The 20,513-nt window shown below is 40.4% G+C and overlaps 5 protein-coding genes across 11 annotated transcripts; 3 read left to right on the top strand and 2 right to left on the bottom strand.

Moving 5' to 3' along the window:
* Positions 1-956: 956 nt before the first annotated feature.
* Positions 957-3,131, top strand: LOC143893283 (JNK1/MAPK8-associated membrane protein). The gene is made up of 5 exons (XM_077398494.1): positions 957-1,115; positions 1,184-1,515; positions 1,628-2,106; positions 2,253-2,422; positions 2,501-3,131. Exons 3-5 carry the CDS (start codon positions 1,661-1,663, stop codon positions 2,791-2,793), a joined length of 909 nt encoding a protein of 302 aa, XP_077254620.1. The 5' UTR covers positions 957-1,115; positions 1,184-1,515; positions 1,628-1,660; the 3' UTR covers positions 2,794-3,131.
* A 150-nt stretch (positions 3,132-3,281) lies between these two features.
* Positions 3,282-7,938, bottom strand: Cd98hc (CD98 heavy chain). Its single transcript, XM_077398474.1, has 9 exons — positions 7,645-7,938; positions 6,158-6,518; positions 5,808-6,061; positions 5,600-5,725; positions 5,283-5,509; positions 5,020-5,200; positions 4,682-4,908; positions 3,735-3,884; positions 3,282-3,648 (listed from the first exon to the last, which is right to left on the bottom strand). Exons 1-9 carry the CDS (start codon positions 7,921-7,923, stop codon positions 3,570-3,572), a joined length of 1,884 nt encoding a protein of 627 aa, XP_077254600.1. The 5' UTR covers positions 7,924-7,938; the 3' UTR covers positions 3,282-3,569.
* A 1,782-nt stretch (positions 7,939-9,720) lies between these two features.
* On the top strand, positions 9,721-14,902 carry Use1 (Vesicle transport protein Use1). 4 transcript variants are annotated; one of them, XR_013255760.1, is made up of 6 exons: positions 9,721-10,092; positions 10,488-10,537; positions 11,116-11,354; positions 11,434-11,760; positions 11,944-12,146; positions 12,984-13,101. XR_013255760.1 is itself a non-coding variant. In XM_077398495.1 (5 exons), exons 1-5 carry the CDS (start codon positions 9,991-9,993, stop codon positions 11,982-11,984), a joined length of 759 nt encoding a protein of 252 aa, XP_077254621.1. In that variant the 5' UTR covers positions 9,721-9,990; the 3' UTR covers positions 11,985-12,661. The 4 variants fall into 4 exon arrangements, 2 of the variants coding, with proteins under 2 accessions (XP_077254621.1, XP_077254622.1); XR_013255759.1 differs by lacking the exon at positions 12,984-13,101 and adding an exon at positions 12,772-12,801 and having other exon boundaries at positions 11,944-12,348; XM_077398495.1 differs by lacking the exon at positions 12,984-13,101 and having other exon boundaries at positions 11,944-12,661.
* On the bottom strand, positions 14,268-18,463 carry Grip75 (gamma-tubulin complex component 4). Of its 3 annotated transcripts, none has more exons than XM_077398473.1 (10): positions 18,323-18,463; positions 18,052-18,139; positions 17,780-17,906; positions 17,497-17,690; positions 16,951-17,045; positions 16,576-16,892; positions 15,968-16,438; positions 15,718-15,895; positions 15,410-15,632; positions 14,268-15,227 (listed from the first exon to the last, which is right to left on the bottom strand). In XM_077398473.1, the coding sequence occupies exons 2-10, from the start codon at positions 18,118-18,120 to the stop codon at positions 14,979-14,981; spliced, it is 1,923 nt and encodes a 640-aa protein (XP_077254599.1). In that variant the 5' UTR covers positions 18,121-18,139; positions 18,323-18,463; the 3' UTR covers positions 14,268-14,978. The 3 variants fall into 3 exon arrangements, with proteins under 3 accessions (XP_077254599.1, XP_077254597.1, XP_077254598.1); XM_077398471.1 differs by having other exon boundaries at positions 18,218-18,445; XM_077398472.1 differs by having other exon boundaries at positions 18,280-18,445.
* A 129-nt stretch (positions 18,464-18,592) lies between these two features.
* On the top strand, positions 18,593-20,491 carry Samtor (S-adenosylmethionine sensor upstream of TORC1). 2 transcript variants are annotated; one of them, XM_077398492.1, is made up of 2 exons: positions 18,593-18,731; positions 19,574-20,491. In XM_077398492.1, the coding sequence occupies exon 2, from the start codon at positions 19,589-19,591 to the stop codon at positions 20,489-20,491; it is 903 nt and encodes a 300-aa protein (XP_077254618.1). In that variant the 5' UTR covers positions 18,593-18,731; positions 19,574-19,588. The 2 variants fall into 2 exon arrangements, with proteins under 2 accessions (XP_077254618.1, XP_077254617.1); XM_077398491.1 differs by lacking the exon at positions 18,593-18,731 and adding an exon at positions 18,798-18,932.
* The last annotated feature ends 22 nt before the right edge of the window (positions 20,492-20,513 follow it).

Here is a 20,513-nt window from a genome sequence, read left to right as displayed (position 1 = left end):
CGCGCACGGAAGGTGGCGCGACGTGCGAGGACTCGATCGTTAACGACGAATCACGTCGTCGCTTCACGGATGCGCGTATACTGACTGACGTATACTGACGGCTTCGATCTCTCTCTCTCTCTTCCTTTCTTTCTCTCTGCGAATTTTCGATCCGTTCAATCTCGACGAATTTGCGAATCACTTGAAATCACGACGACGAACTTGAAAGATATAAACGAGATTCTTATTATTCCTATAGAAATGAGATTCTTCAATTCTCTCTTGGAAAATTAAACACGTTAGCCAGAAATTTTTAAAAATAAACGTTTCGATTAAAATATTGTACAGTATTGCAAAAATTATTATTATCAAATCGCGAAAAAAAATTTTGTTTAAGCATGAAATATGGATAACGTGTTATGATTTTTTTTTTAAATTGTATTCGGAGCGAATTGGAAATTATATACTACGTTTACGCGAGCGTTACTTCTGTAATAACTTTACCACAAAATTCACTCGTTTACGCGGAGTTTAAATTATCGTAAGTTGCTACGAAATTTCGTTTAGGCGAAGGAATTATCGTAAAACGGAATAAAAGTAACGCTCGCGTAAACGTAATAATATTATAGTTCCTTATATCACGAAAATACAATTTGCATTTTCTTCGCCGACGACGCGCGCGAGCCTTTTCGGTGCCGTGATGGATAATGCGTCACTCGACACACACCGTATATCGGAAGACACGCATTATATACGTGTGTGCAAAATGTCAAGTGTCCCCCGCGCGAGAGTTTTTAACTCTATTATAATTAATATAAGACTCCTTAATTAGTACAACGGTTTTAGCGATAATTATAACGCGTCGTAGCGTCGGGGCGACCTCAAAGGTCTCTCGTCTAAACAAATGCACAATTAATTTATAAATAACTCGCCTCCCTTGCGTCACTCGTCGTCGATTCTCGCCGTAATTCCATAAATATACGCGCGAGCGTGACTTGACCGACCGGGGGGGACGGCGCGTTTCTCGCGATGATCGACGCTCGTGCCAGATGCCGTCCCGTTCCTCTCGCCAGTTTTGACACTTTGATGACAGCTGACAGCGTGTTCGGGTCGTTAGTTTGAAGCACGAAGAAAAGGTATGTAGTACGTAGACTGGTACGCACACTTGTTTGTCAATAAAAAAAAATACATCTTTGTCGTGCAGCATTGAGAGGTTCCCAACGAGCGAACGACGAGTGAGATTATTGAGGAACACGAAACCACGTTCCTCGAATGACAGAGGAAAGAGAAGTCTGTGAGATTCGATACGAAAGGAGTCGAAGGGTAGTATTTCGTTTTCGACGGATATAATTGAAGGAAGAGAGAGAGGAATGATCCCCGAGCGTGTAGCACGTGGATCTAATCCGTTTTAGCGTGCAAAGAATACAAAGTGAGCCAAGGTGATCGACGCGAGTGAATCGTGCGATGTATGGAAGCTGATGGAAAGAGGGGAATCCAAAACATTCGGAGTTGCGTGAGGATCCGTAGGGGAACCTGGTAAAATTATTTATTTGTATCAAGAGGGTCTAAGACCAGAGATCCGTTTGTAACCACGTTATGTCCGTGTCGATATAAATTTACTCGAGCCAAGGATGCTTCTAACTTTTAGGACGAGTTCTCTCGAGGAAAGCAGAGCGACGCCATGAATGTCCTCGCGCGGTGTCCCGGATTGTATTGCGGCAGAGAGCTGCTGTCGGATGGGAATTGGAGCGATTGCGGCGCTTGCCCGCGCGGCTTCCGCGCCAACGCCTCGTCGGCGTGCGAGCCCTGCGAGGATGCGCCCGTGTTCTACGACTGGCTCTACCTAGGCTTCATGGCCCTCCTGGCCCTGGTGTTGCACTGGTTCTGCATCGACATGGTTGCTATGCGTCGCAATATACCCAAAGAGGTGATCGCCCTTCACCTGTCTGCCTTGTTCGAGGTGGTCCTGGCATGCCTCGTAGTCCTGCAGCTGACGGATCCCATCGGGACGTTCAACTTCAAGTCGTGCAAGGCGAACAAATTGTCGGACTGGTACACCCTGCTGCATAATCCGAATCCGAATTACGAAGCGACCTTACACTGCACGCAAGAGGCGGTTTATCCGTTGTTAGTATTAGATAAAAATATAAAGCTTCTATTTAAACCTCTAGATATTGTAATGCGTAATCATTATTTCCGTAAATATTCTGTTAGCGTCTATCGGAACGTATCATATTGGTATCTTTAATTTACATTACTTTACGATTGTGCAGATACACCATGGTTTTCGTCTTCTACGTCTTAGGAATAGTCCTCGTGCTATTGATAAGGCCGCTAATAGCCAGGAAATTTTTGCCGAAACAGGGCAAGTTCTCTATTTACGCAGCGTTGTACTTCTATCCAATCCTCGCGTTACTCCACGCTGTGGGAGGAGGTCTGATATGTATGTCGTCATATATACCCTATAGAGCGCTTCAATGATATTTACTAATTGCTAATTATATATTTTTCTCTTTTGCAGATTACTCTTTCCCCTATATCACCATTATCCTGTCGGTGCTCTCGAATGCGGCGCATTTCGCGTTCAAACTGAATCAAACGGTAAAATCGTTGCTGTTGAGCTCCGTCTCGGATATAAAAAACGTGATAGTAATTTTGGGCCATTGGTTGCTGCACGGATACGGCGTGATAGCGGTCGCGACTCTTCGCGGAATCAGCATTCATCCCGCGATGTTGGCCCTAGTTGTGTTACCCGCTCTGTTTTACATTATAACGGCGAGATTCACCGATCCACACAAGCTCCATATCGAATGAATCTTCCAAGTCAGAGTTCGGCGAGAAATGAACTTTTGGGCCGATTTTCCGCGGGCTCCGCCTAAAGCTCGGCCTAGCTGCGCGCGGGACGACGCAACGAGGCAAGGGAAATAGCGCTAGGCGGAGCCAGCTGAAAATCAGCCGAAAGCGACAAGTTCTTGCCGAGCTCCGTTCCAAAAGCAAATCTCGCGTGTGTGTGTGTGTGTACATACTGTTTCCCATATCTAAGGATCAACATATTTAGGCTGTACATTTATTATGTAATAAAAACAAAATCTTGCGCACACATGCGGTTAAAAGCATCGTGGGATTCTTTTAATAAAGATTTTCGTTCAATAGTCGTGCAATTTTGGATAGCGTGGCGCCCCTCCCGCCTCCCCTTCCAGGAAGAAGTTACAAATCTTTGTATTTGATGCTTGCTATATATATTTTCATTACACGTACGGACATTGAGATACACATTTCTTTTTGTTGCACAATGTAATGTATGCACACACAGGTATATGATTCAAATAAAACATATTTTCTTCACACTATGCTTTGTTTCAACATACAAATAAATCGGATAAGCTTCAGCATAAATAATGATCCAAGTAGTAATTTCACATTTTTAGAACCTCTAGCCTCTATCTATATTGCCGTTAATTTGAATTTCGATACAACTCAATTTTAATCTTTTTGATATCAACCTTGATTTCCTTCAGTTTTGTATATTGAAGAAAAAAATGCAATCGTATATAGCCGATTGCTCTCGCATTTAAATTCTTTTGGATCGATTAAGACTCCTTCGGTACGAATGTTAAAATCAGTGTGCTTTTCGGTGATATGGGCACAGCATCCGACGGTAATTTCGTCCTGAAAAAGCGATAAAGTTTTCATATTAAATTAAATTATTGAACATAAAAAATAGAGATTTTTACAGATCGTGAAAATCTTCTTACTTCATTACTTCCGTATTTTGGTCGTAGTTGGGACTATGCGCGACCACATTGATTTCTTCCGATATCCGCGGTATTCCGGACAGGTTTATGACGGCTGGTTCGTCTCCTGTCTGATACGCCACGAGATATCCGGGATTGCCACTTTTTACCCTACAAATTTAATTTACGTATTTATTGATATACTTTCGGACTTTATTCAAGCAAAAGCAAAACATTTCGAAGCATATGTACGATACGAAGTGTAAGTTACACAGTATCGCGTATAGCTGTTAGTTGGTTTTATCGTATTTTTTGCATGCAGTTAAGTTTTTATTGCAAAGCATAATCGCGACATGTTAGTACGTCGACTCACCAATTCCTGTGTTGCGTACAGGGAAGCGTGGAACAGGGAAAATTAATCTTTGGTTAGTCTATCGTATTTATTATGCGCTCAAAGCATTTTTTTTAATTAGCCCCCATTTTCTAATTCTTAACGTCAAAAAAATGTTTAGGAGTTTTAGCCGTTCTATTTCGAAGCGGTACTTTGTACGAGATAAAATCAAGCGATAGATGCATCGCCAAAAGCACCGTGAGAACACGGGCCGAGACGTTTAAGGATAACTCGACGTTAGTCAATTGTGTGCGTAAAGGATGAATTCAATTATCCAATTAAAACCCACCTCCTTCATTCATGCGCATAGAGAGTATACCGTTAATCTTTCTTACGTATAAATCAAACCACTTGGATAGAAAAAAATTGAAAAGCAATCTAAACGACTAATTTTCAAAGTTAATTAACCGATAATTGATAGTTAAAAATATATTATATTATATTAATTTGTTGCCCAACGCTTCTAAAAGCTTCTTCGCGAATGAATATTTATTAAAGCGCACATAAACTTGTGTAAAGCCAATGCTTACGGCACATTGTTTTTTTTTTTTTTTAAATAAATTGTCATGAAGCTTACCTCGCGTATACGAAGACAGTCCCGTTTATTATTCTGAGAGTCGTATTCCCGTGAAGGAACGTTAGACTGCTTCGGGCACCCGACAAGGTTGCGAACGCATCCTTCGCGGACATGACGTCCTCTTCTCGAAGAATCGGCGTGCCCGGTAGTAACATGGTCATTAAAACGATACTATCGGCGACGTCTTTAGGCATGCGTTGCCTCAAGGAACGCTGTTTGCCATTCACCTACGATTGAAATACATACAAAGTTTACAAAGTTAAAAATTTAAAATTACACAGTAAAAATTAGTGTCATCTTTAAAACCATGTAATGAAAATTAATTTCGTTACACTTACATTCCACGCAGGCCACGGCGTGACGGCAAGCCATTGCGATATACTTTTACGCAAGTCCGTCGCGTTTACGCTCGCGTTGGCATTAGTGAGGAAGTGCGAACTCTGCGGTAGATCAATCGTCGTCTTTTCGTTATAAACTTGCAAGATGTCCGCGCCAATGTCATCTTGCAACGCGAACAACCTGTAAATAACGATACACGCGTGAGCTGATATATAGATAACGCGCACATCGCGAAACTACGGTACAAAGGAAGCGAACGTACCCTTTGCCAGCAGTTTCGTTGCGAACGACTTCTTGCCATTTCGATAATACCGCAGCGTTCTCCGAACGATCGCGCGTGTGAACGTGCACTAGCGACTGATAACTGTTCGGTTCTACGGGAAGAATGCTCCTGGATTCGTCGCGCAGCTCCGGATCTTCCGTCAGATACTGCGTGTTTGCCAAGCGAAAACCGCTAATGCCTAATTTCAGCCAGTGAGTCAAGACGTCCTTAAACGAAGAATAGGACGATGAGATACGTATATAAATTAAGACGGGATAAATCGGTCGGCTAAAAATAAAGACGCAAGAGAGACCTACTTTAAATTCTGTCACCACTGCCGGGTTGGTGTAATTCAGATCAGGTTGCGACTTGTTGAACTGATGAAGGTAATATTGGCGCCTTTGTTCGTTCCATTCCCATGCGGATCCGCCGTACACGCTCAACTGCAAAAGTATATTTTAAGTTCGTACGCGTCATTCCTTTTCTACGTCGGAAAATCACTTGTCGGAAAGAAGTATGACTGACCCAATTATTCGGAGGACTTCGTCTTTCTTTTCCACCGTCAGAACTGATTATTCCATCAGCCCAGACGTAATAGGACGTGAATGGCTCCTCTCTCAGTACAGATTGTTTAAACCACGGATGCTCCACGGAGGAATGGTTGGGATCCAACTCCAAAAAGATTTGTTGGTCCTTCTCCTTTGCCACTTTAATGAAATTTTCCAAATCGCTGATGTTTCCTAAATTCGGCTTGACGGCTTTAAAATCTATGGTTCCTCCTGTAAAAATTAAGAATATCAAAATATAATTAATCGACATTACAATTAATATAACATATTCTGAGAAAGTATATAAACATTCGAGTTTATGCGTACCGTTCGCGCTTTCCTTCACCAAGGATGAGAGAGATATGGCCCTGATACGTTGACTTTTCAAATCGTCCAGTACATTCAAGTTGAGATCATCCGAGACGTCCAATTCAACAATCGCGCTCTCCTCCCACAGTTTCTTCGGCTCAGGAGCGGCGCATTTTGGCGCCATCACGATGATCGCTATGGCACCGGCCAACATGGCTGCCCATATCAGCCAGAAGACGACGAACAAGGCCCATCTCAATTTCACCCAGAACGGATCGTTTGCGAATTTCATCAATTCCTCCTTTCCCATTCCGGATAGCACCGCCTTCACCATCTCGATGTCGATCTTGGCGTCGCCATTCTCCGAGATAAACTTCACCTGTTCGAAGAAGCGTACACTTTGAAGTTGACTCGAGTAAGGGTCGGGTGTGTTCCAACCTTTTGGTAAACTAACTAATAGTTAAATCATATATATATGTCTTTGTTTATCCTTTACATTAAACAAAGATAAACATATGATTTAACTATTAATCAGCTTACCAACAGGTTGGAACAACCGGCCCTAAGAGAATTACAAGACAGTTCATAATATAATTATAGACATATCAGACCAGTATATGGCAACACTAATTGTCAAGATATTAAATATAATAACAAAAATACATGCAAGTATATGTATAATACGTAATTAATGTTGTTGCCGAGTGTTCCGAAAGATGATACTCGTATTTTTTTCTTTTTCGCGACAAACCGAGAATATACGTTGCCATAAGGCAGATAAAAATTCAAATTCAAGGAATCGTTGTTTACTCATCAAAGCTGACAAGGATTAAACGTGTAAATTATGGAAGCTAATATCTCCATGCTGCATATCAACCAGATGCGTATTTTAGAATAAGCTAAACAAAAAAGACTCGGGTCACATTATGATGCAACTTGCTCGGGACTTGCGTACTTTCCAGATTTAATCGACCCATCTTCCTTTACCGTTCGCAGCTGTCGAAACAACACGATACGCCTCGCTCTTGCTACGATCCAATAAATCCGAATAAAAAAAAAAAAAAAAATCGTGTTTTTTGTTTAAATCGCATTAAGATAATCCGGTCTACTGTTCCGTAAGGGCGCATATATAGAAACATCGGTCATTGTCCGTCTCCGGGGGCGATCGATCGCTCGCACAATGGCGAGTGGCGAGATAGGCGTGTCCGTGAGCCAAAGGGAGCTAACAAAAGGCAAGACCGTTCCCGCGTGGTCCCGTGTCCCGTCTCGACGTGACGTCTGCAAAACGGCGGATTGAGGTTAACCGCGATTAACGGACGGAGCTCGGATCTCAACCTTTCCTTTCTCAGGGGAAACTCGAGACGTCTCCAAATGCGTTCGAGAGAGCCTCGCGCGGAAGATAAAAAAAGTGCGGGCGAGACAGCCGGCTTTTTTATCTTCGCAAATTTTGGGGATCTCGAGGCGGAGGGGAGTCGAGAGACGAGGTCCACGAAGAAGAGCCTCACCTCGGTGGCCTTCTCGTCCTTCTCGATCGCGATCTTCGCGGCGCTGTCCTCCTTCAGCATCCGCTCCTGCGCGTCCTGATCCAGATCCTCGCCGTTCTGCTTGCCCATGACGACGACGACGGCGTTATTGTCCGGGTGTTGCTGCTGATCGTAGTGATCGTTACGATGCTCGGTCGCGAGAATCTCCCCCGACCTGAACGTAGCAACGACTGGCGACATTGGCGACGGCGTCCCCGCGGCCGCGGCGCCGATCGAATCGCGATCTCTCCCCCTCTCCATGACGCGCGCGAATCACGTAACGCCGGGGGGCATTACCCTCTCGACATCAGACCCTCAACCCCCCTGCAAATTATCTTGATTATCAATTACTACTACTACGTTTACGCGAGCGTTACTTCTGATGTATTAACTTACGATAATTCGCCCGTTTAACGCGGAGTAAATTATCGTAAGTTACTACAAAATCCCGTTTACGCGAAGGAATTATCGTAAGTTACTACAGAAGTATAACGCTCGCGTAAACGTGGTATACGTTTACGCGCGCGAGTATTACTTCTGTAGTAACTTAACTTACGATAATTCGCCCGTTTAACGCGGAGTAAATTATCGTAAGTTACTATATACAGAAGTAACGCTCGCGTAAACGTGGTAAATGAGACCCTGATATTCGCTTTAACTCTTATTAACATCAGTATCGTTATTATTATGTTGACGTTGCGTAGGTATATACACTGGAAAAAAAATTATTTGCAAGAAAATATAGATTTCTTTGAATTTTTCTATATTCTGATGAGAAAATTTCTCATATTTTAGAGATTTATGAAAAATTCTGAAAAAATATGTAAAATTTCTCAGATACTTTCGAAAACAATCGAATGAGGATTTTAAATTGAATAATAAAAATCTGAAATATTTTATTATTTTTTTGTTCGTTTTTCTGGAAAACGTTTCAATTCGTGTAAAAAAAATCTAAAAAATTCTCAAAAACTCAACAATTAGATGAGTCATAAAATTCACACTATGCTTATCCACCGATGCGCGAAAAAAAAAGAGTGGCATATATAAGGTCGAAAATTCTGGTCAAAAATGCGAAAAGAACAAAGTCAGCGGAATCCGCGATTAACGAGGATATTCGTTCGGGACTGTCGCAAGACCAGGACCGCGTTTGACCTGCTCGTTTCTATTCGACCTGGGTTCCCCGAGTGCGAAGCTTTAATCGCCTTGACTTGAATATTTATCTTTTCTGTAAATGTGCAAATAATATAAATGTAATAGATACAATATGATCAGACTACATTGTATTACATTCAATTTCAATGTAAATGAATAAAAACCTTATTAATTGGAGAGAAAGAGAGATTATTATTATTATTATACAAAGGTAGTATATATATATATATATATATATATATATATATAAGGAAATATATATATGTATATATATATACTACCTTTGTATAATAATAATAATAATCTCTCTATCTCTCCAATTTCCTCAACAATTTCCTTTTATCTTACCTATAATTGCCCGTTCCATACTCTTTCACATATGTCTTCTTTATTCCTACCTGATTCCTTAAAAACTAATCTTGCACACACTTCTCTACGTAATGACTTAATATACAATCTTGCCGTTGCCCACAAAATACATATTTCTCCCCTCCTCCCACATTATCACATTTCAATCTTATCAATGCTCACTATCTCTCCTATTCATCTTGTCTAAATTTTTCCATCTTTAGATACCGATCAGTCCATCCAGTTTCACATACAATCCCTTAATACTTTTTATCATATCTATAGACTCGATTATCTTCTTTTCTTCCATTAAGACATTACTAATCTAACAATGACGACCCGATTTGTTAAATTTTATCTTCAGGCCCTTTCCTCTCCCAGTTTTGCAATCTTTCAGTCTTCAACGCGTCATTTTTGGCAATATTGAAAATTTTATATTTTGAATTTCTGCACTACGATTGGCCGATATGGCGCGCGCGAAATCAAGCGGGAATGCTCGGGCGAATTAAGAGAATTGGCGCGAATTTTTAAAGCGCGAAACTTTCTCCCGAGCGTCTCAAATCTGAACTGAACACGCTCGGGACGACGGACGAGTCCTCCTTTCGACTGCTTTCACTACATTTCGGCACTCGAATCGTATGTTCTAATACTTTTGATCGTCATCACATATATCACGTGTGATGACAATAATCTGTTATCTCGTCTGCACACGTGATCAAGCGAGAGATATGTCATATGTCATGAATGACATGTGATGACATGCCTGTTTACGTTGAACGGTAACGGCACGAGACTCTCCTGCTTTCTTTCCCGCCACATGCATGGGAAATGACTCAAATGACCAGGCTGGAAATCAACGTCAAGCGGCTCCTAACGCGCTGCGAGCTGATAGCGAAGGATGATCCGAACAAGGATTGGAAGCTCGAGAAAGTATGCGAATGCTGTTTCTAACCTCTACGTTCTGTGTGTGTCACGTTCCTCTGTTTATCACACATTAGGGCTAGTGCAGTACATTAGATATCTCGGGGAGTGATTTTATATATTAATTATCTGAAATACAAAGCATAATATCAAGACACGCGTCAGACAATTTTAATTTTAATATTTATTATAAAATTTTTATTTGTATATAAATTAACTTCCGCACGCTGGTGGTTAAATTTCTTCTATAACTGTTATTTCTTGAGAAAATGACACAATAATTGAATAATCTATTCGTTAGGAGTTGCTACATAAGTTATTCATATACAAGCTATAAATATCTATAGATTGCGTGAAAGAGTTTTGTTCATACAAACGCTTGACATATGCATTTCTTGTTTCAGTACATACTTTCTCTGGATGACATGATGAAGGAGCTGCAAGCTTTACCAAAGTAATATTTTCCGTTGTGCAGTATAATATCGTTGAAACGTATAATGTATTATTATTAAAAAAGCATTATTTATGATATAGAGAGTGCCCCAGATTTTGCGTGACAACGGTTAACAACAAAGTCCTTGCTTCAAGATGAAAATCTTACGATTAACGTGTCAAGATTAATAGTTTTTCAATAAGAAGTAGGTATTTAAAGTTGATTGAATAAATCGGCCAATTAAAATTTGCGCGTTCAGACACGGTACGATAGCAAAGATATAAATCATCATCTATTTACGCTCTGTGCGATAATCTTTGACAATTCTTCGATAGCGGGCCTGTTTTTTATTGCCGAACTGGCTGCACTAGTTCAGAGCTCATCTTTTTCCTTCCTATGTGGTGTAAAAAAAAATGAACTCTGAACTACATATATCGCAGCCAACAATAGAAAACAGACCCACGATGTATAGTTTTTCAATGTTGCAAAAATCAAGGACACTCCGTATATCATTTTCAAATTATATCTAATTATTATTATCGGCATCACGGTATTAAAGATGTTTGTGTAGCGTTAAAATGCTGGATTTTCATTTGCAGTAAACCGCCCAAGGATACTATGATGGGCTACGTCAAACGGATAGATTTCCTGAAAGGAGTAATAAATGCGATGAAGTTGTCGAACCCGGTGGAGAGGGTGATCGCCGCGCAATTGTTATCGAAAAGTTCAGCGTCCACCAACAATTCCGCCAGTACGAATATCACAACGCAGATACATCAGAAGACAGTCGCCAAGTACAATCGGGAATTACGAGCGGAATTGTTCCACAGCGGCAAAGGTGACTTGCTACTTCGGCGCGCGATACCGAAAGTCCTCACGCGTGACCTCTCGACATTGAATCTCGTTGTGTGTTACAGACGCGAATAAGGATGGCGTGCGACAGAGATTAACGGGCTCTAATGTCCAGGACGACGATCTGGACGCTATTTTGAAGTACAATCGTAACATCCAGGAGAAGATTGCCGAAAACATGCTCTCCATGACCAGCACTATGAAGGAACACGCATTAGCGGCGAGCGCTGTCATAAAAAAGGATATCGGCGTGCTGGAAATGTCCGACAAATTGACTGACGTAAACGCTGTGAAATTGAAGAAGGAATCCCTAAAGTTGGAAGAGCACACCAAGTCGAAATGGAGATGCTGGGTATGGCTCATGATCGCCTTCGTTCTGATTGTGTTCTTCAGTGAGTATTTCACGTGTCGATTTAAAGTTTATTTTCTAGAGCAATGCGATGAAAATTTTTTTATTTATCGCTCGAAATGAATTTCTAATTTGCATGATGTTATTACCGTTGCTAAACAGGCCATGAAAATATCAGCAGCTGAATTATCATTTAAATTGCATCTTATTCTCTTGTGCATTTCAGATATGGTGTTGTTTATGAAAGTGGCGAAAAAGAAGATTTAGATTAATTTCTACGTCGGGGGGCGTGTCAACCGCGGCTGGAATATGTAGCTGCGCGTCACTGTGAATCCGTGTGAGTCATTGGACTGATATGACGATAGAATTACACAGCCATGAGTGTGCTTGTAAAACCACCTGTTCCACCTAAAACCACCTGGAAACCTGGTAAATATACCATAAAATAGCGATACGTCGGATTACAACTCTGTCTCGCATGGCAATGTGTAATTTACGATCTTGTTATGCGCAATTTGATAACGACATCTAAGTATTTACCGTATAATTTCTGAAGTACTTATTGGTTCTATTGTGATGATTGTGCGCGATAGGAAAAAGCTTTTACACATGTACATATGAACCTCTGTATGTATGTACCGACCGTGTATTATATAGATCGTTTATTTATGCTAATTATAATAATTATATTCATGTCATATTTGTTACGAACTCAATAAAATTCTATTATATATAAATTTAAGGTTATATCACACATTTTAATCCAACGTCTCGAATCTATTTAAAATCTATCGAGTGCGAAATGTACGCTTGAAATGAAAAAATCAGCAGCCTAAAAGAATTACAGTTCCGCCGTGAATGACGGAACCTTATTTTGCGTAGCTTTGCTAATGTGTATAATTGTACAAATCTAGGTTAGAATAATAATCTCATCACTATCAGATACATGAGAATATGAGTATAATGTATTTTGCAATTAAACACGAAAAATTTTTATTTTTTAATTAAGATAGTATCTGACATAAATGTGTTAATATTATATGTTATCTTTAAGGAAAGGTAAAAGTGGTCAGGACGTTATGCAAGTATATTGCGCAACGTGTAAGTGCATCTACAGTCTATTAACACAAAATATGTTTCTTATATAATATATACGTGTGTCGTGTAATAACATATATGTAATTATATTTCTCTTATTATTATGGAATTATATTGTTTCACATATTTTTAATGTGTAAAAATATGATGTTTTATTGCTTTTAACAGGCGGATGAGTTATCATTCGAAGAGGGTGATTTACTTTACGTTTACGACAGAGATACCGATCCAAATTGGTGGAGGGCTAAGTGCGGAGATCAGAAAGGACTCATACCTGCCACTTATGGTAAGGAAAAGTGCATAACATTTGCTTATCCTCAATGTAATGTTCATAATCTATTATGTTCTATTCATAATCTATTGTTCTCAGTCGAGGAACAAACGGAAGAGATCGAGCTGCCGCTGCACGACGCTGCGAGACGGGGCAATGTTTCCTTCCTGGCGGAATACTTGAAGGAGGGCATATCGGGAACGGGCTTGGATGCAGCTGGGAACACGCCGCTGTACTGGGCGGCACGCACTGGCCATTTGGAATGTGCGAGAGAGCTCCTGAATCTGCTAAATCCCGTAGTAAACGCTCAAGTAAGGGAATGGACCTGTACTTTGGAGAGAACTGGACTTGCATTCCTATTTAATAACTAAACAACTAAACGTAGCCATATGACTTTAAACTCGCTACAACATTTTAAGCTTTCACGAAATAAGCAACAGAATGAGATGGTCACATTTTAATATGAGATACAAGTGCGGACGCTTCTACCGTATCGCCGTATGTCCTCATTTGCATTCGCGTGTTTCACACAAAGTTACCGCTTAATCTTCTTTACTTTCAATCGTAGAATAAAATGGGTGACACGCCATTGCACGTAGCAGCGAGTCACGGACATTTGGAGATGGTGAATTTATTGTTGGAGCACGATGCCGATGCGACATTGAAGAATAATGACGGTATCACCGCGGAGGAATTGGCTTCCGACGCGTCTATCAAAAACACAATACAACTGCATCAACGCGGATATGATGATAGTGCACATGGATACGGCGAAGAAGATTATAACGATGACGATAGCGATTGAGAATTTCACAATCTGCAATAAGAATAAATTAAGAATTCCATGTATTTTAAAGAAAACAAACAATTCACGTATTGCGTAAAGTACTATAATTTTACATATTAATAATTAAAAATAAATGTTAATCCTTTGCGGTCCAAGTTATTTCTCGCAAATCGGGAGCAAAAAAAAATCAGGTATTTCAATTTCATTTAATCAGCGGGGCTAACATGAATTTAAAAAAAAGAATTTTTATTGAAGGAATTTATGGAAATTCCAAAAACGTAATTTACGCGATTATAATAGTGTGAACAAATTCGAATTATGCGAAAGATTGTTACAACGCATTATGTCGATAAATTCAAAGGATTACAAAGGGTTAAATAACATTTCAAAGATCTCAAACAATGCTTGCCTCTTTTTATTTAAGACTCTTGTTTTCTACAGGATGCGAGTAGCAGGGTAAACGAAAGTTAATTTATTTCGATAATACAAGAAAGAAATTCACACGACATCGCAATGTCACGAATCAAAGAAACAGGAGTCTTAAAAATTGTTCTTTCATATTTGTGATATATTATAGAGCGTATATCTATTGCTATATAATACGATAATAGATCAAGTTCCTTGCTTAAAAAGGACCAATAATTATATTATCACAAAACATGTACGACATGTAGAACCAAGTCTTTATCATACTGCCATTAGCATCATTCAGAATAAATATATTAAAGTCATTCTCGTAAAGAGTATTATAATGAAATTATATACAAATATATATTAGCGATTACTATATTGATTGTATGAGTTGCATGATACAAAAAAATAAATTTGAGGAAGTATTATAGACTTCAAATGTATAAGATGTGATCTGTGTAAAAAGAACAACAGGCCAGGGTGTTCTTTTATACAAATTACTTAAAGCTCTTGTTTATCAATTTTTCGCGTTATTATTCGCATTATTAATTTAATCATCCATTATGAATTCTCGACTGAACATTATTGAGCTCTAATAAAACAATCTTTACAAAAGGAGACATAATATTACGTTCTTCGTCAGTAATATGCCGCGATGTGTTTGTAATTTACTACGTGATTTTCTTTACCTCCTTCAAACCTTTTTACTGAACCATCTGTTGAAATCTAATCTCAATAGCAATCGAGCCAAGTGCTCTCCACTGGGCTGTGCACGCACTCTATTCAATGTCTTCGTCAACCAGTCCATTACGCTGTCGAGCGTCTCGCATAACGTTTTGAGCTCTTCTTTCTCCGTTAAGAGCAAATTGCCGACCTCCCACATGGACGCTTGTAAGATGAAATCGTCGCACAGCCGTAGCAAAAGATGTATCAACTTGTTCACCTGTTAAAAATATTCATGAATACCAAAGGAGCGACAACAGAGTGTCTCGGATTTACGGAGCCATTTTTAAAATATGTGGATTAAATTAATCAAAGAATTGATATACGAAAGACGGCTCGCACCAAATCTGCGATACTCTGCATAATTTTGAATTTTATAATCGTGATTTTAATGAAATTTACGGGATTCTTTTTTCCTGTTCCATTGCCTAGCAAAAAGGTTTGCGACATGACGTTAGCCAGAAATACAGAATGCGCCTTCTGTATATCCTCAAAATTCCGTGTGTTCTTCATACTCGCTTCCATTACGGTATATTGACTTTCCAGCACGTCTACTTGCAGATAATACTGCAAGTTGTCGACGATGAAGATCAAATTATTTCTCAATTGGATCACGCCGATGTCGCTGTGAATTTAATGTATCGTGCTATAGTAATTACGGACAACAAAAATGTTAATTATCTTGTGACATTCATGAATATATAATTTACATGTTCTTGTGCTGCATGTGCTCGCTCCAGAGATTCCACAAGTCTATCTGGGTCTTTTTAACTCTCAATAGGAAACGAAACAAAGTGTTGTAATCGTTCAGCACGGCTGGATTGAACAACAGATGCAACGGCCAAACAACTTTGTACTTCAACGTGATCATACCCCATCCGCGTTTCTCTAAAATGATAAAATTTGTTCAACGCCTTGTCTTTGAATATCTTGGAAAAAAATTGCAACACAAATACGCACCATTAGGATCTTGCCTTTCGTTATCGGGGAAATCGGTGGCGTCCGTGTCGGCGTCCTCGTTTTCAGAAGGTGGCACGGGCACCGCGAAGTTAAAGCTGTCGATAGCGCTTTCGTCGTTCAGATGCATCCTCCTCAGCGCCATTTGAAACGCGAGATTAATGTCTCTGGACGTATGACTCGTGGGCGCCTTGTTCAGAACGTGCGCCGTGAGCTTGATGAATTCTAAGAAGAGATCGCCGCGTCCCATCAGGAAGAATTCTTTCACCAGTCTGAGCTGCTGCATCAGCTGCGCCTCTTCGACGGCCACGTGCCACAGTAGCTCGGTCACGCACTGTTTCAATTCGTTGATCGTGCGGTCGAACTCGACAATGTTAAAAACAGACTTCGCCTGGAGATTCTGAAGTTTCCTGAAGTACTCGTATTCTTTGTCGCCCCACACGGAATTTTCTGACTTGGATATCATGCTGAAATCTGAAACCGACACTTGGCTTTTCACAACTATCTTCTATCGCGCACCAGATGACCGCGCTCATTTTCCGAAGAGTGATATAACAATTGTAACAAGATAGTTTCCTTTTCAAGCAATTGAAAATCGCATTTTTTTTTACCTTTCTTCTGTCTGGGGTCATTTCCAAACATAATGACAGTCTGACCGATGGTCAGGATTTTATTTGCCAGCGACGGCCTGATATAAGACGGAAGCATGTCCATCTGGACAGTATAATCCCACATATCGACATCAATTTTCTTCCCATTTATTGATTCGCGTGCATCAATATCGTTCTTTCCATCCTTATGCGTCGAAGGTTTCTCGCAATCCGATGATTTTTGTATGAAAAATTCTCCGTGAATATCCTCCAGATGCCCATACAAGAGCCAGCTCGTTAGATGCTTGTAGAAAACAATGTGAACGGAATGGGCCATCCTAAAAGCGAGTAAATGAATAAGGCTAACAATGTTGAGTCTCGTTAAAAATCTCTTACAATTCCAAAGTGGCGTTGATCTCGGGTATGCCGGTATGCATACGCTGATGTAAACACTGCAACAATTTACAACCATGGAGCTTCTGCGTACGAATCTGAAATGAAAGAGACGGTTGTGATAACATCCTTCTCTTTCCGCACAAATAAATTGTAATACTTCACGACAGTAGCTATTCAATTCGATACCATAATATTTTGCATTATTTAGACTCTCATTAAACTGTGCAACTGCACGATATAGTTAACATTGTGACAAAGTGGAAAGAAAACACATATCTTCATCTAAATAAAAAGATAACATCCTTTTCTTTCTACACAAATAAATTGTAATACTTCACGGCAGTAGCTATTCAATTCGATACCATAATATTTTGGATTATTTAGACTCTCATTAAACTGTGCAACTGCATGATATAGTTAACATTGTGACAAAGTGGAAAGAAAAAACGTACATCTTTATCTAAATAAAAAAAAGCAATCGAATATAATCATAACAAAACCAGCTGATATAAAATATCTTGGAGAAGTATATATATATATAATCACCTCACGGATGATGGAATGCAGTACGGAAAATAGACAAGTATATTTTTCAACGCTGCAGAGAATCAGCGACAGCGGGGTGTGACGGTTGTTCAAGACTGTGTTCTCCAATTCGATTATTTCTTCGCGAAACGGCTCCAGCGCTTGATCCATTCCGTCGCACAGAGCACGTATGTACAGACCGGGAGCGACATATTCTGTGGAACAAAATGATTAAATTGAATTGACAAATGAGACAATTATGTCGAATTGAGTAAAATACGTTTCGTCAGATTTCTCCTCAAACCTTTCGCATCCTCGCTGCTTACTGCGTGTATGAAGTTTCGCACAACGTTGCATTCCTTCACAACATCCAATATCTTATTGAGCAGCGCTCGTTCGCCGGGATGTAAGTATTTATCGAGATCTACGGACTGGAAGAGAAATCGAATGATTTGACAAAAAGCACATGTAGATAATGTTCGCTTTAAATTGTATATTACTATATGTACTATTTATACATTATATATATTACTTAATTATTTATATATTACATTTTGTTATAATATACACACTCACATCTGCCTCTATTATTTGCGACACACTGGTCGAACATCCCCAAAGTGACAACAAGATCTCGTGCAACATTTTAATAAATATCAGGTATCTGGAAAATGATAAAAATTCATCAATTCCACGTTCATTTAATGCCATTTGGATATTGTGGTATACAAAAGAGATATACCTGTTCACACTCATACGCGAGAATATTTAAATTATACAAGTAAAATAATAATCGTTCATTACCGATATAAACATCGTGAATAGCAGGTTATAAAAATGTATGTACTTCAATCAATTGCACAGTTGCTCGTTATCTTCCTGTTTCCATTCTTATTTCGTCTATAATTTGAGATCGCACGTCGAGCTCTTGAAATTACGATTCGTTCGACAACTAGACAACTCGTCAAACGTCAAACCCGCGTCCTTTAAAGAGCCGTGACGCTCAACGCCGCGGTGGAGCCATTCGGAAAAACTGACACCGACGCCGTTGATAAGTTACGCCGTGTCGATATACTTGATTCGAAATCAGTGACGTTGGTAGGTAGGTCAGCGATTACAGAAGTGGAGCCGAATTGACTCCCGTCGACCGTCGTCCCGTCACTGCAGTCAGTACACGTGTCGGATGTCGGCAGATGTCGGATGTAAACACGCAGACGTAAAGTAGATGTGACAAGTGTGGGAAAGTTCAGCTCCGTGTAAGTTGATAAAACGTGACGAAACGCGCAGCATTTATCGTGGAAAACGAGAAAGTGTGGGCCGATCGAATGGCGACGGAGGAGCATAAACGCTTGGCTGACATCGTGAAGGGAACTCACGCCTTGTTACGCGCCGAATGTCACCAGTATGGCGCCGAGATCGCTTGGAAGCGCCATTTGGCGCGAAACGACGTTTTGCAGGTCCGTGTTATTTAAAGTTGAATTCTGTTGGAGAAGCACAAACCACAAAGTCATCACTTTGGACGAATTGTCATGGCGATCAATGGAACCTTGGGATTGCTTGGGACCCCGAAGATAATTGAAGATATCGATTATAAATATAAATTTTTGTATCGCTAACATATAAATATCTGAATAACTAGTTTTTAACGTTAGCCTTAAATTTATTTGTCACTACTGTCAGTACTGAAAATCTATATTTTTCTATATTTTACGTGTATTGTAGACTTTCAGTACTGACAGCAAATATCAGAATGCACCCACCTGTACGTATGTTTCATATGTAAAAATACATATTTACGAAGCAATTAATATCATATATTGCCGTCAAACTACTTTTTTTCTACAGTTATCGCTTGACGGACAATCAGACCGGACGGTAGTAAAATAAAATTGCAGTTGTAAAATATTTAAATTGAATATTTTCGAGCGATAAACATACGTATACATATGTGTACGAAACGAAACAGGATAATAAATCACAAGATTGATATTATATTATGAGTTAACAATCTCAATTTTAACAGTCGCACGATCCAAGATCGTCTTTATAGTGTATCTCGTTCGTAGTATACGTTATAATTATTTCGATATTATTCCAGGAGTATGCCGCGTCGATGCAAAAATTGGCCGTCAAGTGCTGGGCGGATAACAACTCAGGTTTGAGAAGCGGAACGTACTGCAGAATGGAGTGGATAAAAGCCCAGTGCAAGGAATACTTTCTCAACGGTGGTAGAGAGAAATATGATAAGAGAGAGCGAGATATAAACGCTAAAATGACCCTCTCTTCGGTGGGGCCTAGCGTCGAGGGTCGAACGCGCGAGAACAACCCGAGCGGTACGGCAAATAGATTGCGAGATTCTTCCGAACGGAGAATATCGGTGCTGGACGTAGGAAGCTGCTACAATCCTCTGAGTATCGACGATGCGTTCGACGTCACCGCGATAGATCTAACGCCCACGGTGGAAGAGGTCTATCGATGCGACTTTTTGAACGTCGCGATCGGAGGGGAGAAGATCCTCTCGCGAGACACGCGGGAGATTCGTCAATTACCGGCGAATTTCTTCGACGCCGTCGTGTTCTCCCTGTTGCTGGAGTACCTGCCGTGTCCGGAGCAGAGATACGCATGCTGCGGGAACGCGTACGACGTGTTGAAAAGCGGCGGCATCCTGATCATCGTGAGCCCGGACTCGAAGCACGTTGGCGCGAACGCGAAACTGATGAGGTCCTGGAGGTACGCGCTGAGCCGTATGGGATTCATGAGGATCAAGTACGAGAAACTGCGCCATATTCACTGCCTGGTGTTCAGGAAGTGCGCGCGCAAGGACGTAGCGACAAGGTGGTCCGAGCTGCAGCGCTTTTCCGAGGCCGACAGGAGATACGTGTGCGAGACGAGGATTTTTATCCCGCAGGATTTTCAGGCTACGCGTTCTAAGGAGGAGCGAGAAAAGTTGGAGTACGAGGAAACTGATTTAGCGAGCGCTTTCTCCGAATTGCCGTTCGATAATGAAACATCGTGACAATTCTGTTTTTATCCTGACG

The sequence above is a fragment of the Temnothorax americanus genome, unplaced genomic scaffold (assembly GCF_048541705.1).
Source record: "Temnothorax americanus isolate GAGA-0224 unplaced genomic scaffold, ASM4854170v1 Scaffold12, whole genome shotgun sequence".
Classification (NCBI taxonomy): domain Eukaryota; kingdom Metazoa; phylum Arthropoda; class Insecta; order Hymenoptera; family Formicidae; genus Temnothorax; species Temnothorax americanus.
The sequence above is the reverse complement of the archived record's forward strand: the minus strand, read 5'-3'. Positions and strand labels throughout refer to the sequence as shown.